Source organism: Gavialis gangeticus, unplaced genomic scaffold, assembly GCF_001723915.1.
Source record: "Gavialis gangeticus isolate Ggan-Ray unplaced genomic scaffold, GavGan_comp1, whole genome shotgun sequence".
NCBI classification, from domain to species: Eukaryota; Metazoa; Chordata; order Crocodylia; family Gavialidae; genus Gavialis; species Gavialis gangeticus.
The window spans coordinates 22,451,236-22,468,341 of NW_017729022.1; the positions used below are offsets into that span (position 1 = coordinate 22,451,236).

Genomic DNA, 17,106 nt, shown 5'->3' on the forward strand with positions numbered 1-17,106 from the left:
CCCTCTTGGGGCACCCCTTTGTGACCAGAAGTTGCTCCACCAGAGCTCATCTCTAGTCCCCTTCCCCAGATTCCTCAGTGGCACCCCTGCTTAATCCTGACAATGGCTGACTGAATTACATTAAAGTATCATTAGCATTTTTACTGAGCTTGTATTTGATAGGTTTTTATATTTAACAGATACCACATACTGTTTATTTATCTATCTTTAGCCTGAACAATTTTAAGTTTACATTTTAAACTTAAATTGATAGACTAAAAGTGTAGGTGGATTGTCCAAGACAAGAGAGGCCATTTTCATAATTCTGTTTGGAAGGTATGCACTGGAGTTTTCATTTAGGCAAATTTTTCAGACCAAGTACATACATTGCTAGATAATCTCTATGAATTTAAGTATTTACAGCAGCATCAACTAGTTCTCTAAGGTAAAGGTTCCTTTTTTCCTTAATGAAAATGAAAAATAGAATTATAATCTCATAAGTAGAGCTACATGTCAAAGGAACTAATTTTAGGTATTCTTGAGATGCTATATACAAATATAACCAGACATAAAATTAAAGATTAAAAAATGTTTTTACCCTGGGTCAAAGACTCCTGGCGTACGACACGTTGCTCCAGAGCATGACTGTAACATCATAAGTCGATAGTTCATCTTCTCTAAAATTTCCTGGTCTATTGTTTTAGCAATATTATTAATCTGAAATGGGTCTGCAGTCAAGTTATAGACTTCTACAAACACCTGTGTAAGTAGAGAAACAATTCCTGTATTATTATATTAAACATCATCTATTTAATATATAGTCTGTACGCTACTTGTGAGAAAAGTGTGACAATTTATTTTCTAGTATTATGTATTAGCTTTAATGTATATATTGTCAGTTAGTTTGTACCATTCACTACATATTAGGTGCTTTATAGACCATTAAGAAATGATCCCTGCCCTAATTTATAATTTGAAGGCAAAAACATTTTTGGGGAAGTGCTAAATAAGTTTTATATATGTAGTTTCATTTGCACGAAAGTCATTTTATGGCATACCAAAAGGTACATACAAGAATAACAATAAATTAATCTAACATCCACTCACTTTTCTCTCCTTCCCTCTTCCTCTCAAAAATAAAAAAATGAATTAAATGGGATTTCAGCTCTGGGTGAAACTCCTGCAAAGCTTGTAGTCAAGCTGTACATACTTGTTGTAAACAACTGTACTGAGATGCAGCAACTCAGACACAAGTCCAGCCCATTTAGCCAAGCATCTAGGGTCTTGAGCAGGCTTGTACAACCCACACTGAAGACAAGGAAGCTGCATCTTTACAGACAGTTGTTAGCTTAGCTAGATACAGACTAGCTTAGATATGCCTAAAAAAGGCTGTAAATCACTTGGACTGTTCTTTGAAGCATACCATGAGTTACAGTATATTGTAGATCAGCTTTGGAGTCTGCCTTAAAGGAATATGGGAGCTCCCATTTTCACCCCTTGTATACACCACAAATAGCATCCACTCTTGGCTGCCAGGAAGGAAGTTTTGGCCATGAAGTTAACTTTCTAGTAATGTAATTAATAGATTAATTAGTTTCTAAAGAGAGGAAAGTCTGATCTACTCAGATTCTCTTAAGCCAATTTTCTTAAGTCTTTCTGTAGCCCTAGCATTCTTTTAGTGTAAAACCGATCAGGCCATTAAAAATCGGCTTACTTTGTCTTTTCTCAATGGTCATGTTTGAATTAACTGCATACACTTGATCTTCACTATTTCCAACTGGTTAAAACATGGCTAATTAGCTCTACCTTGGCAAAACACTTTTTCATCTACCCCAGATCTTTGCAAAATCGGTCAGTGGAATAATTGTTGAAACGGAACTCAAAGGCTAACGCAGTTGCTTTATTTTAATAAGACAGGATGATAGCAATTTACTTTTCCATGTGAACACCACAGTGCAGATAAAACTGATCTGGAGTCACAGTTACACAAGCTCAGTGCTCTGTTTTCCTCCAGGTTTGCTAATTAAACGCTGCCAAACTCCAGAAAACCAGGAAAGAGCTATAGGTGATGCTTTAACTATGACCCTTGATATAGGCTAGCTTTTACATAGCATGCTCTCTCCCACTCAATAATGAATCATTCCAGACAAGCTTTCCAAAAAGCCCTGAAGTGTATAGGGAAGAGGTCTGATGTGAAATTGTGGTGAATAGAGAGAAGATGGCATTTTGTTAGGGTGTGGCAAGGTGTTGCAGTGTTCCCAGATCTCCCCTTTTGTAGAAGTGCAAAAATCTGCCTTGGAACAAACACTGTCATTGCTGTCTGCTCCAAAATACATTTTTGGAGACACTGCTCCACATATTAACATGTGAATCATTCTGCCTGCATCACCTACAAAGCAGGCTGAAGTTTTGGAGAGAAAAATTTGATGCGTCAGAAGACCACGTGTTTAAGTGGTAATGGAATGTCAGTTAAATATACTGGTGGAAAAAGGTAAGCTTATATTTTATAGCAAAAATATTATTAGCAAGCTCTCTTGTGCTGCAATATTTTACTGAGCACAACAAAACACACACTGTGCACACAAGACTGTGGAGAGCCATTAGTTTAGTCTACAGCAGAGTTCTCTGCCACTTAAAAGTTAAAACATTTAGGGTCAAAGTCACCTTCGGTGCTAGTAGGAATTGTTCCAGGGCTGAATTTTATTGCCCATCTATCTCCTTCTCTCTGGAACCTAAAAGATGTTTTGGTTAAATATTTCTATCAGCAATTAAATCTAATATTTAGCCTAGAAGTGGAGCTAGTCTCCTTTCCCCAAGTACTTTATGCAAGCCTTGAAGCCAGATAAAATGTTCAGGCAGGCACTAAATGATAATTAACATCTGTTGCAGCGAGATAACTGCAGATGGGGAGCCAAACATTTAAACACAGAGTTGTTAAATGATATTTTTAAAAAAGTTACCTCTAGGTCATCAAATTCACAGTACTGGAGATCCCATGAAGCAGACAGTGTCCTCACACAAGCATATGTGTTGTTGTAGGAATCTTCACAAACACAGTCTGGAAAACAATTCTGCAGAAGAAATAATTTGAGGAAAAAAAGTTAAAACATCTCTTCATGCTGACCTGGTTTAATCCTCTAGCCAGAGTCTAGACAAAATAAAGCAGCTTAAACACATAGCAGTCACAAAAAATACTGAAGATTAAATGCGACAGCCTTCTCCGATAGTCAAACCAATGCATCTTCTCTACATTAGCTGAATGTTCTACTACAGATAACCTTGTCTGCCTTAGAAAATATATTATATTAGTTTAATAAAAGATATCACATTTGCCAAATAAGTTAACTCAATAGTTGGAAAAATTGTTCTTTGCAAGCTTTTCGGCACAGACACTCTTCTTCAGGCAGAGAGAGAATCTGTTGGTATTGTCTCTATGGTTGAATTATTTTTTCTAAGGAATATAGTAGTCCAAGAGTTAAACTATTTTGAACAGCATACTTGTGATCAGGAACAGACAAGCATGCCATGTAGCTATCCTGAGGAAGCTCTCACAGTAGGTGATCTAATCCTGCACCTAAACCAGAATAACTTACACTGCTGGAGTTTTACTTCTGATTCCTTCCAGGGTAATATCCAGATGAGTGAAATTACCTCAGTGTATAGATTTAAGTAATCTGTCCTTTTTAAACACCAGTATAAATGTTTATCTCAGCAAGGTATTTGTAGAACTAATACCGTAAGATAGCCTCCTCTTCAGTCTATTCATAAGTCTGCATTAGTTTCACAGTATTACAGGCTGTGGACAAGCATACTTTAACACTTTTAGGGAGGGGGAAACTGCTGCTGCTCAGGAGTGCACATTGGTTGTTACATTATAAAGCTTACATCCGCCTGATCCTATAGCGACATAGAAGTAAGCTCAATTACTACAACTTTAATCCTGCATGAAACAGCACTGAAGTTGCAATAGTTTTGCTACACTTATCACTACAGAAGCATGCAGGCCTAACAACTGCATCAAAACAGCTTATGCATTAGTACCATCTAATACCAATATAAAACTGTCTATTATCCTGGTAACAACAGCCCTACTAAGTAGTGAGCATCTCCACCTAAAGAATGTGTTTAAATGGCCGTGTCAAGAGACCATTACAGTTTCACACACATGATACTGTATTCTTCAGCATTCTCCAACCCTTCAAGTATTTTAAAGGGGATCTGTATGACATTGAAGCACTAATTAAGAAGTTTCCAGGATAAAAAGCTGATGTTAAACAATTAAAACGAACAAACACCCCCCCCCACTTTCCACAATGAAGCTAGCCTGACTTACAGATCAAGAAACCACAAAGAAATCTTAATCTCCTACACCATAGGAATGCATGTAGGGTCACTGACTACCCTAAATCTCTAAATAGAGGTTCTATTTTAAAATGGTAATCAGGAAACATACAAATACATTTACACTGAATAACTTTAGCTCTGCTTACAGAGACACCAGGTCCCAAGCCAGGGCAGGTAGGATCACTGCTGTTAAGCCCTTCTCCCTGATACTCAACCAACATATCCGATCTCCAGGTCACATTTTTGTCTGCTCTCTAAAAGAAAATAATAATTATTGTTATTTTGCTGTTTGACAATGCAGTAAGTAAAGATCTTCAGTGTTCTGGATGACATACTACTAACTGTTCACAAAATTGCCAAATACCACTGAGTTATAGGGGTCATTAAAAAGAGGGTATGTAGTTTTGCTTGTTTTTTTAAACATGAACACACATACAAACATTAGGAGCGCACTGATAAAGACTTTCTTGAAGGCCTCGATCTGCCCCCAATACGTCCCTTGTCTCCCCCAGAATTACTAGCTGGATACAAGTCACTATTGGACTGCATTCCTGGCTGCGTGACTGCTGCAGCTGCGCGCATACATGTGGCATTTACCAGTGACATTATCAGTTACAATGGCCAAAAAATGCTGATTGTCGGGAATGTTAATTTTCCGTTTTATCAGTGCCAATCCAATATATGACCAATATATCAATGGACCTCTAACAAATGTAAAAGCTAAAAAATGAGGCAGCATTTCAAAATTGTCTTATGAAGACGTAATCAAATAAAAATCCAATCAACTTTAAGGACTGAAAGTTTAAAATTGCCCCACTTGCAGTTTTATAAATCACCTTTTTACAGATAAAAAGGCATGTTTCTTCTTTGCCGTGTATACTTGAAAACCCATACAAACAATATAGAAACTCAAAGGTTTAATCTGTAACAGATAAGATTTTTAAATTAAAGTGAGTTTAAACTGGATACCCTCTTATCATTACTCATACAATAAGAGTTTTGTTCAATATCTTTATCAACAACCTGGATGTTGGCATAGAGTATACCCTCAGCACCAAGGTGGAGGGAGTAGTAGATACACTGGAGAGTAGGGCTAGGATTCAGAGTGACCTAGACAAATCGGAGGATTGGCACAAAAGAAAATGCATGAGTTTCTATTAGGACAAGGATGGAAGAATCCTGTGCACTGCTACAGCCTGGGGGCTGACTGACTGGGCAGCAGCTCTGCAGAAGACGACTTGGGGGTTACAGTGGACAGTAAGCTGAAAGCGAGCCAGCATAGTGCCCTTGTTGCCAAGAAGGCTAACAGCATACTGGACTGCACTGGTATGAGTGTTGCTAGCAGGTCAAGGGAAGCGATTATTCCCCTCTATTCAGCACTGGTGAGGCAGCATCTAGAGTACGGTGTTCAGTTTTGGGCCCCCCCACTACAAAAAGGATGTGGACCAATTGGAGAGAGTCCAGCAGAAGGGCAATGAAAATGGTTAGGGAGCTGGGGCACATAACTTCTGAGGAGTGTCTGAGGGAACTGGGCTTATTTAGTTTAGAGAAGACAGAGGATTTCATAGCAGCCTTCAACCACCTGATGGGTGGTTCCACAGAGGATGGAGCTAGACTGTTCTCAGTAGTGGCTGATGACAAAACAAAGAGCAATGATCTCAAGTTGCAGCAAAGGAAATTTAGGTTTGATATTAGGAAGAATTTTCTCACAAGGAGGGTAGTAAAACACTGGAACAGGTTACCCAGAGAGGTTATAGAATAACCATTCTTGGAGGTTAAGACAAAGCTTTGGCTGGGATGATCTAGTTGAGGATGGTCCTGCTTGGAGCAGGGGGTTGAACTAGATGACCTCCTGAGGTTCCTTCCAGCCCTAATTTTCTATGATTCTAAGACTGCCCTCTTTTAAATCCTGATGGCTCCCTGTAGCTCCACAAGGGCTGCTTTCAATTTGTAGGTCAAGTAAAGGATCAGCTACAAGCAGCTTTATTTGAAAAGACTTCTGTTCACCTATAGGAAGGCTTAGATTTCTTCTCCAGTACCACCTATTAAAATTCTGCTGAATAAAATATGAAGTTGTCACAATTTGCCCTCATACTATATTCAAACTTAGGTGACTTGGTTGAGCAGACAAATAGTAGGCCCTTTTAAAACAGGAGCCATTTGTTACCAGCAGTATAAGTAATCAAAGAATAAAAGTAATTTTTCATTAAAAATTCACCTGCTTATAGCAGAAAGCACCCTAATTTATCTGCATTCAAATATCACACTTGTATTTTATTACTGTTTCCATCCAGCTAAGGCGGCTCCAAAAATGCCATCAGGGACAGAATATTTGGAATGTGCATCCTTCCATATCATTAAAGGAAACTGTATTTTCTTCAAAGAATATTGACTAGATTGCTTAGTTACTCCCATCTGTATACTTACCAACAATGGCAATAATGACATCCCATCCATCTGGGTCTTGTTCATGTTATACCCAGCAATATCCAATATAGTGGGACCCAAGTCAATGTTTACAACAAGCATCTGAGTGGCAAGGGAAACAAAGCATTATTGACTTTCATAAAGATCAGGGTCCAGAAAGACTAAAACTAGATAGTGATTTAAGAACAAGATAGTAAGATTCTTTTATGAACACTTGGGTGGCTCAACCCCTTTATAAAACATGCCCAACACCTTATGTCCACCCTTGATGTGAATAAGCTGAACTGAGTTTTCAGTGTTCTGAAATGTTGGTAGAGTTTTGGGAATGTCCAACCCCTGCACCTCAACAGATTTACGTAGAAGGCTTGGTCACCTATGCACCAAACAAGGTGCATACTCAGTGTTAAATATTAAGGATAAGTAGTCTTTTTTTGTAAAAGAGACCTCAGCAATAAGGAGGTTAGGTTCCTAGCCAGCTCAGCCACTTTCATAAATGGATTACTTTGAAAGAATGCAAAGACCTCGCATTATTGTAACCTTGTTTTTAATCCTACCTTGTTTGTCTGATTTGGTTTGATCCCTGGTCCTCGAACAAGCAGGGGAACTTTAATGTCAAACTCATACAGCTGCCGTTTGTCTATTGGCAAAGAAAATTGTCCTGGAAAACATATTGGAGAGAAGCATCTATTTAATTGTGTTTTGTTCATTTTATGATAGAAAAAAAATCTCTCATCACCAGCTGCCTCCAAAGACCTAGGTTAAATGGGTCTTTTATCTTGATCTTATATAGCCAGGCCCAGAGTCTATATTTACCTACAGATTTTCTTTTTAAGTCTATTGAAGTCAGACTCCAACCTTTAATCGTAAAGTAATATACTATTTTTCCTAATTTGTTGAAGTTCAACTACATATAAGAGAGGCCTGAAGAGAACTCTTTCCTTTCAGTAGGAGTTGGTATAATAGAACTTTACCAATAAAAACCTCTTGGCATTTCAGAATAGAAATGGAAGAACGGACTATGTATTTTAAGACAGTATGCATAAGTACAGCAATTAGCTGAGAATGATACTTAACAAGAAATCCAAAAACAAAAAGGGAAAACCCCCACAATCCTCTATATAAGTGAACCTCAGAACCAGAGACAAATAATCTGTGCTTTACAGCACAGTCATTAAACTGCATGCTCTAAGACCTCACTAGAAGTTTGTAGCAGATTTGGGAAAGGACAGGTCTACTTGCCTGTATGATAACCATTATCCGAGGTAAAAAAAATATAAGTATTATCTAATTCACCATGGAATTCCAATTTCTTTACCAGTTTCTCTACTAAGTCATCTACTGACAAGAGGGTTTGCCATCTGTATGGGAGAAAAAGTAATGCAAATCAGTGTTCAGAGTTCAGAATTAACTGTATGTGGTAAACAGTAATAATAGGTAGGTCATTTGAATTATGATATAAATAAATACAGAGATGTCCACTGTATCACTCTGAAAAAAATTGAGAATTCTCTTATACCACTTTAACAACAGCCTTTCTAAGAGAGAAGCAGACTTCATCCATCTCATCTGGCTTTGGTTTTTATTCTGTAGTGTCCAGAAAGTCAATATGCTGATTGCTTTCAATCTTATCTAGAAGCAGGCAGAGACCATTTCTGAAGTAACCAAAGCAGCATGTTACTCTCAGAGTAATCTCTTGCAAGGCCACCTATGAGTACTTCTTTTAGGAGAGAGAAGAACTAGAGCTCCTAGAAAGTATTTTTAAACAGTTTCTGTAAGTATTCTTTTCTGCATGAAAAAGTAGTGAATCTACCAACTATTTCTTAATGCAAGGATCAATTTATGTATAAAAACTGTGTATTCCTATTTAAAGCATTATCAATCTTCTCAGCAAGAGTAGTGAAAGAATGATAGCTGTGGTTGAGTGCAGAGAACTCCCCCAGGTATAGAAACATTATGCTAAACCATCCAGTTCTTTTTCATTCTTGGGTACCTCTAGCATGTACTCAACTCAGTTCTTGCTCCAAGATTTGGCTGCATAATTTTTTTACATGCTTCAGGAAGCAGCAACCTAAAAACCAACCCCATCTTCCTTTCCCAAAATAGCAGGTAGTAGCCTGTCACATGTCCAGAACAGAGTTCTACCATATGAAGTTCAGTGCACTTTCAGATCCTGCCTTTTTTTTAATTTTTTTTTTTTTTAGGAATTTGACAGAAAAATGACACAAAGCAGCTAAAAATTCTTAAATATATTCTACTTAACCTTGTGAATTTCTTGGCTATTATTGCTACATGTAATGCATGGGTAAGGAATATCTGAAAAACGTAGTTGTATCTTTCTCTGGAGACAGAGTTCCTGGATGCCTATGAATTCTATAATGTTAACGGATATATTGGAATGGATCTGAAATGCAGATGAGGTGCTAGCCTAATTCCCGGCAAATTCAAAATATTATGTTATGTTCCAAAAAGAAGCTGACAGGATGTCATCACTGTAAAAATTAGAATCCAAGATAGCCTCCCTCCCAAGTGACCAGCCACACTACAAAGCCATACCTAAGGATCTGTCTATGCTACACTCCATCTAATTGTATAGCAGCCATACTGAAGCTACCTCAGGCACTGCTAACTATCTAGCTGTGGCAGCAGAGCAGAGAGTGGGCTGAAACACCCTACCAGCAAGCAAAGTAAATACCTGAGTGGTTAACTTGTGCTGAGTTCCAAGCTGCTGCAGCTAGACTGTTACTGGTGCCCAAACTTACTAGTTAAAAACTAACTTAGGCATGATGGCATTGCAAGTATATGGCAGTTACATTCCTAACAAGTGCCTCACTCCCTAGTATGTCAGAGAACACATCCTATACCTCTGTGCTGCAGTAAGCACAGCCATCAAGTCTCAAAGTGAATTATGAAGAGGCAAACGGCAGGTTATCGGTACTGAAGTGATTCATCCTGTATCCCTGTAGAATACATCATCAGGTTACTAGATCTAAAGACTGGGATCTAATTCATACCCACAGCCATACTGGTTAGCCTGGGTTGAAGCCACCACTAAACTCCGTTGAAAGGTAGGTGGACCTTCCCTCTGTCAATCTGTGATGGTAAATTTACTACAGAACCTGTACAACTAAAAGGAATGTGATTCTATTCCTCCTTTGTTTACCAGACTGTAATATAAAAAAAGTGTACCAAACTTAATGGGACTACCTGAGTGCAAAAGTAGAGCCTTTACTATTGGCAATACTACACAAGCTAAAAATGCAGATCAATTCTCAGATCCAAGGCTAGGAGACTGGGGGAGATAAAAAGTTAAACATCTCTCAAGTACATTCAATATGGAAGTCTTTGAGACAACATGGAATTCCCATACATCAACCTTTCATGCACTGAAGATAAGAGAAGCAGTTATGAGATTAGGCAACACTTTGTTCCTTTATATGCCGTGTTAACATGGTTATGCAAAGTACTATCCAAAGCTTTGTAGACTACTTATAAATCTGTCTCTCAAAAAAAGAATGGAAAGCAAGACCTCCAGTGACCCACCAAAAGAACTACTGCAGGTAATTTAACTCGTAAGAGCAGACTTTACAGGCATTTTAAATACTGTATTTTTACAAGTGTGGCCTCATCTGCTAGGGATTCTACTCAACATTTTCAAGCACAGGTTCCTACCTTTTCCGAAATGCATTATCTAGATATTGTATTGAAGAATTAGTCATTGGAGTCTTTGCTTGCCTGATTAACCAGTGCTTGTTCTTAAAAAGAAAAGAAAAAAAAATGTTAAGATTTGCAGAGTAGCAACATAGGAGTCAACTTAATATTAATTCCTAATTTTTTTAAATTTTATATTCCTAATCTTTGTTTGATTGCAACAGTAATACTTTAGGGTTAAATCTGCACATTATCACTATTAAATATTAAAATTAAAGAGTAGCCTGGTTACAAAGTGACCAGGCTCTAATCTTCCTCTTTTATCATGCAATTGTAGAAGAGATTTGGCTCCCTTCTGTTCAGCTTGAAAACACAGAGCTGAAAGTGTCTAGAGATCACTGTACAGTAGCCCAGGGAAGAGACATGTGCAGAAGCTTCACTTGCTTTGTGGGACAGGCTCTTTTAGACAAAGACTGGTGGCAGTAGAGAAAAATGCTGGAAAAATTCTACAAAGTTACCAGCATTGTAGGAAAGGCTAGAGCCAGTGTACTTTTGTTGCCATGCTCTCTGGACAACATCTAGAGAAGAGGTGCACCAAAAGGGAATAATTGCTTAGCCTGGGAAGGGCTGAGGACTACTGAACTTTGCAGGGAGTGCTCAGACCCTTGTTTAAGGGAAATGGCCACCCCACACAAATTTATGGCAGGAGACTTGAGGGCTTAATAGAGGGTAAAAAGCATTTGTAGAGCTTTTCCATTTGGATCTTTTACCCTAGAACAGGATGGCCTTTTGCTTTGGTTCAAGGGTTAGGTTACCTTTCCATTACCCAATTCAGACCCCTTCTGGCAATAGAAACTAAGGGAGCAGTCACAGACCTGACAAGAAAGAAGTCACAATCTGGGGCCTGTGAATTCTGCTATTTCATGTACAAAAACAGGAGCAGCTCTGGAAAAACTTACTAGCCAAAGCTCTTATATAAAAAGCTTGTGCTTTTCAGTTTTAAGACCTAAGGCAACAAAGATCACCTGAGCTGAATGTTCATCATCCTACATTTCATCTTGAATTTGGTGGGGTCAGGATCTTTTGTGACAGAATTTCTCTTTTTTGCAGTTCTTCCTATCCCCCAACACAAACACTATGGATCTCATAAGTTCTTCATACAAGTCATTTAGTTATGACCATTTCACTTTCCCATTCTCTCTTTTTGCAGACTGCAGGACTTCACTCAGTGTGGACAACAACAATTTGAATCAATTTATGTTCAACTGAATTCAGCAATCACACTCTTTGTTATTGTTCTGTTTCTTTTGTTAAATGCTTAAAATTTCCCTACACAAAAAAACCCGACAGTGTAACCAAGACCAGGTATTCAGCCTGCAACTATAGACTTGGCTTGATCAAGAAAACTAAACTGCTGTGGAGGAGCTAAAAGGGTTCCTTTTCTCTTGATCTACACGTCTCCCTAACTTTACCTTCCTTTCAGGTTAAGTCTACAAAAAAAGACTAGGCATACCCAAATCTACTATCTAGGTGCTACCACCATCAAATTCACTTCCTCTTCAGGTATACCTTGCATTGTAGAAACATAACTCCTACTGTCACCTCCGCTCCACCCAATGATCTGCTCAAATCTCTTAACCCAAAAGGCCCTGAAGCTGGATTTCTTAAAGTAGGCACTTTCCCACACTTTGGGCTAGCAGGCATAATCAAGACATGATTAAGCCAGGTACCAATCCAAACAAAACAACCAGTCAATACATGCTTGTGTAGATCTGTTCTCTACCCCCAAAAAATCCAAGTGGTTAGAAGGCTCACCTCAGATATTCAAGTCTGAGGTTCAAATCCTTGTCTTAGAGCAAGAGCTTCAGCCTTAGCCTACCACACCAAGCAATGCTCTGGCCTACTGGCTATCTACTATTCTGGGGGTGGGATTCTCCATCTCTTCTGCTGGAAACACTCTGCTTTGGAGTAGGGACATATATGTGCTTAGTTCATTTTCCAGGCAAGCTCTCTAAGCACCACTCTACTCTTGGGTAGCTCTCTTTTTAACATGGATAGCTTTAAGCAACTAACTCCAAGAGAGATGTAAAGATGACAACACTTGAGCAGAGGGCAACAATCATCTGGCCAGTAAGACTGGTTCCTGTTTTGTGTGTCTAAGTGGCTGAAAGCCCAAAGTCCTACTTGTTTATCTGAACTTCACTTCTGACTCACTCCCTGCTCAGCTTGCTTGTGACTGTCACATTTTTCAGTGTCTTAACCCTCCCTATAAATTGACATGATAATCCTACATATCCAATGCTGAGAAGTAGGTGGCAAGGTGCTGCAATACCTAGAAAACTTTAACAGCCTGGGCCTCAGTCCACACTTACTACTGAATTAACTGAGCTTGTACTGAATGAAGAGTTTGTATTAACCGTGCTGAAAGAGATGAGTTCTAAGACTACAACACTCATCTATCAATTAAAAGAATGATCTGAACAGTAGGGTCTACCAATAAATATTTTACTGTTGAGGACTACACAGCAGCACCACTTGTATTAAATTAACAAACTAGTATTTCCCTCTTCCCTTGTTGTGTATCACTGGCATCTAAGGACAAAGTAACTACTGTAAGTATCAGGTATTAAAGTGATTTTTTGTGGTTTGCTTGTGCCTTACACTGTTTTTGCAAATGCGGAATTTTTTTGCCTTTGCTCCACATAAAACAGCAGTTTCTACACTATTAGCCAATGGCTGTGTTCTGGCTGCTTGCTGACTTAGCTGCCCATAGATCCTCTTCTATCTTGCTATTTCTGAAGTGCTGAATGGAGCAACTGAGCCTCAGATTAAAGTAAGGCTCCTTTTCTGGAAAAAGACAAAACCTATACAACTTCTACTCCCTGCTACTTCTTTATCTACTTCTAATTTAGCCTAAGCCTCCTCTCTCTTCACATCCCTGCTCTATTCATAGGAGGTATCCCATAACTGAAATAAGACTGGTTTCACATCATACTCTGAACAGTTAGGTTAGAATCATTCTGAGCTCTTCCAGCAAGACGTTATTTCCAAGAGCTCTCTAGCAAGAGCTTTCAAAGTTTCTTCCTAATATTCACTCAGAGCAACCTTTATGCACACTGGTGTCATCAGGATGGAAACAGGAAGCAGTTTTAGAGCTGATTAAGGGCCTTTAAGATTAGGAACAGGGTCCTGAACTGAATCAGAGCTGAAGGCTGAGTAGTGATGTGGTGTATTCTTGAAGTTTTATGAGCCTATGAGAGGCAGCTGCATGTCTTACTAGCTGAAGCTTGTGGCCTTCACTTTCAGCCACAAACTGAACAAGTTGCAGCAGTTTAGTCTGGGGCCTACCACATGAATTACTGTAGTCAGGCTTTGAGATAATAGGTACATCTCCCAGATGACGGTGGAAGGTGTTTGTCCCAGTTGCTGGATGTGTATGTAACAACACTAATTCAACAAGTCTGGCGAAGACTGCAGCCTGCCTTAACAGCTGAAGGACAAATGTTCAAGGTTCTGTCATTGCCCAACAGGCTCCAAGTGCTTTCTTCTTACTCATATCACCTCTGACTTAACTTTAACCCAACCAAGATAAATAGGGTTTTTTTTTGTACTAATATCAGTGAGACATCCTCCTGGTACCATTGTGTCTGACAAAGACACCCCAGTTCATATAAATCCCCTGGTGGCCCCAGCCCTGTGATTCATCACTCTACTGAGACCTTTTTTTGGTCAGCCTGATAAGTTTTTCTGTTGGAAACTTTTTTTTTTTTAAATGGGGAAAAAAGGAGCAATTTAAGAGTTGAGAAAGACAATTGTGATTGTTCTAATAGAGATTAGGAAGGCACTGTCCTTTTCATTTTCTGCATAAAAGCTATTGAGTAGAACACAGTCTACTGAACAAAGTTGTCATGTCTGGCAATATCTTATAAGCGTGCAACTATGAGCCATTCTGGAAGAATAATCTTAAGCCCGGAAGATGAATATGGAACTTTGATACATCTGTTATCACTAGTTCTACCAGTTTTGGAGCAAAAAAAAAGTTCTTGTGTCTCAAGCATCCATTGCTACCTACTTTTATTTTGTTCCTGAAGGTAAGGATAGTCACTCTCTTACCACCAACAGTGCTAGAAAAAATTTTGAATGGTCATAATCTTATAACTCTATCAGAAAGATCTTGGATAGTTAAATATACAACAGGACAGTATCAGTCCCATCTTCTCAGAACTTCAACATAGTATTTTATATCCAAATCAGGTTAACAGTGTACTAATTTTCACTAGTCAGCAGGGTAATCTGTACAGATTTTTGAAAATTATTTTACCTTTCCATGAATGTTAAAATTGCTGTTTCTTGGTGCACTGACATTCTGGAAGCTCTTTGTATACTGAGGGGCAGCTATCCAAGGAGAGTGTGGTGCTGGAGTGGAGATCATCATGAAGAAGGGTTCAAAGTTAGATTTATATTCCAAGAAGTCCAAAGACATGTTAGCCTGCAAACATACAAATTACTGATTTACCACTAGTCATAACAACACCCAATACAAAAGTTTAAGGGAACCCCAAAGATCAGAACTAAAAGGTTCATATATGAACACAAAGAAGCACTTCAACTACTTAGTTGCTTTCATTTCTTTAAGTCTGAATTAGCAACTTGTATTATATTAATCCTAAGTGTCATGTTAATTTTAAACACTCCTTCTACATAAACACCTCTTTTATTCCACATCTTCAAATACCACTCTGTATCTCAGACCTGCGAAGCTCAAAAGACTCAGATCTCACCTCATTCTGACTATGCTTATGTTATCAGAATTCTAACCCCTGCCTGTACTGACACTTTTTTTAATTTTTTTTTATAGTCATTTGCAATCTCTTCATAGCTTTCCTAAGTCTTTCTAAATACTGGAGTATATAAAATATAGTACTCTGCCTGGAAGATATGAGTTGGCAATTTTAACTGATCTCTGATCATCTGGCTAAGACTCTATTCCCTGCTCTGCCTTTATTACATCTATCCTACAACCACATCCTGATGACTCCACTCATTTTTAAGAGGATGAAAGAGAGGATACCAACTGGGCACAGATTCAAGCTCCACTCATTTCAACTGCTTCATCTGATCTTTTCCCACCTCCTCATTTGTAAGTCTTACCTCGAAGACTTTCCTGTTAATCTTACTCTCCATATGATACCAAGTTTAACTTGCTACATCTACCAGCAGACTGTCATAGCCTTTTCTTGGCCAGTCTTTGGAACTGGTCCAAGGGTGGGCAAAATGGTGGACCTGATCAGCAGCCAGACTCCATTTCCCAGAAGCCCCTGCTCATGTCACTGCAGCTGGTTTCCATGGAGACCCCAGCAGCAGGGGCACCATGACAGTGTGGAGCCAGGGTTTCCATAGAGACCAGCCCACAGCAACACTGGCAGAGCACATGGCTGGGCAAGGAGCTATTCTGCAGCTGGGGCTGGGATCTTGCAGTGGTGACAGCATGGTCTGGAGCAGGGGTGGAGCTGCAATCCACTGCCTGCATGCTCCTGCCCAGGTGTGCAGATTGCAGCTCTGCCCTGGCTCCAGACCACTGTCACTGCTGTAAGATCCCAGCCCCGGAGCAGCTCCCCACCGAGCTGTGTGCTCTACTAGCGCTGCTGGGGCTGGTCTCCATGGAAACCCCGGCTCCACATTGTCATGGTGCCATCACTGCTGGGGTCTCTGTGGAAACCAGCTGCAGCAAGGTGGGTAGGGGCTACTGGGAAATGGAGTTTGCTGCAGGTCCAATCCAGCCCACAGGCTGGACTTTGCCTGCCCCCAAGCTAGTCAGTTCTTTGCTATTCTGATCTCATGCGCCTCTTTTCTTCCTGATCAACATACTTGTTTTAGTCTCTCTCGCTATTCTTCCCTCTGAAGAACTGTACTTTCTGTAATAGACGATTCAGGGTCAACTTTCTCCTATGTGCTCCAAACATCTATGCCTTCGCAGCTAAGTGATGGGAGTTTTGCAGCAAGAGCCTCAGTAGAGAACAGGAAAAGTGCTGTAGTTGTCAAAGGATCAGAGGTACAGATGCATGTAAATTTTTGTTAAACAGAGGCCTAACCTATAACAAAACCCAGGAAGGACTGCAACAAAAGATGCTGACTCTGAGGGCTAAAGTTAATCACCAACAGGTCATTAGCTGGCAAAAGCAGCTTATATTTCATACCATGCAACACAGGAAACATCAGATCAGCACTCCAACCTTTCTTGATTGGTCCCGTGTAGCTGCAGATTTGGCAGGACTGCCTAAACCAGCATTGCACACTAAGTAGATTAAAGCTGAAGCTTTGAAGAATTAAGTATTAAAAAAAAATAACAAACTTTGCCAACCAGTCCAAGGAAAAATTCCACCCATGTACAGCTACAGTCTGTTTTATCAAAAAAACAGGATTAACCCATCCCAACCCTACTCATCTCCTGAACACAGATCACCTGACAGATAGTTAATTGGGATAGATCAATAGTTCTAAAACATTCTGGGATGCATATGTGGCGGGTGCAGAGATCCCACCTCAGGAACACAGCTGGGTATTTGTATCCCTCCGCTGTTTCCACCACGTGAGGCGGGCCAGTAGGGGGTGCTCCTGCGTTGAGCCGCCCACCTCCCTGCACCCAACCACCTTCCAGGCTCCGAATGCCTCCCTAGGGGCGCCTTCTGTCCGGCCGACCCCTCTCCC

General features: G+C 39.6%; 1 protein-coding gene across 1 annotated transcript in view; it reads right to left on the reverse strand.

Moving 5' to 3' along the window:
• Nucleotides 1-17,106, reverse strand: part of GNS (glucosamine (N-acetyl)-6-sulfatase) — a 34,537-nt gene that overhangs the window by 10,164 nt on the left and 7,267 nt on the right. Inside the window, exons 6-13 of the mRNA XM_019514666.1 lie at nt 14,720-14,887; nt 10,420-10,502; nt 7,990-8,108; nt 7,305-7,408; nt 6,751-6,852; nt 4,470-4,577; nt 2,940-3,050; nt 578-738 (exon numbers count right to left, since the gene is read on the reverse strand). Coding sequence (XP_019370211.1) covers nt 578-738; nt 2,940-3,050; nt 4,470-4,577; nt 6,751-6,852; nt 7,305-7,408; nt 7,990-8,108; nt 10,420-10,502; nt 14,720-14,887 — 956 coding nt within the window. The remainder of the gene's footprint in view (nt 1-577; nt 739-2,939; nt 3,051-4,469; nt 4,578-6,750; nt 6,853-7,304; nt 7,409-7,989; nt 8,109-10,419; nt 10,503-14,719; nt 14,888-17,106) is intronic.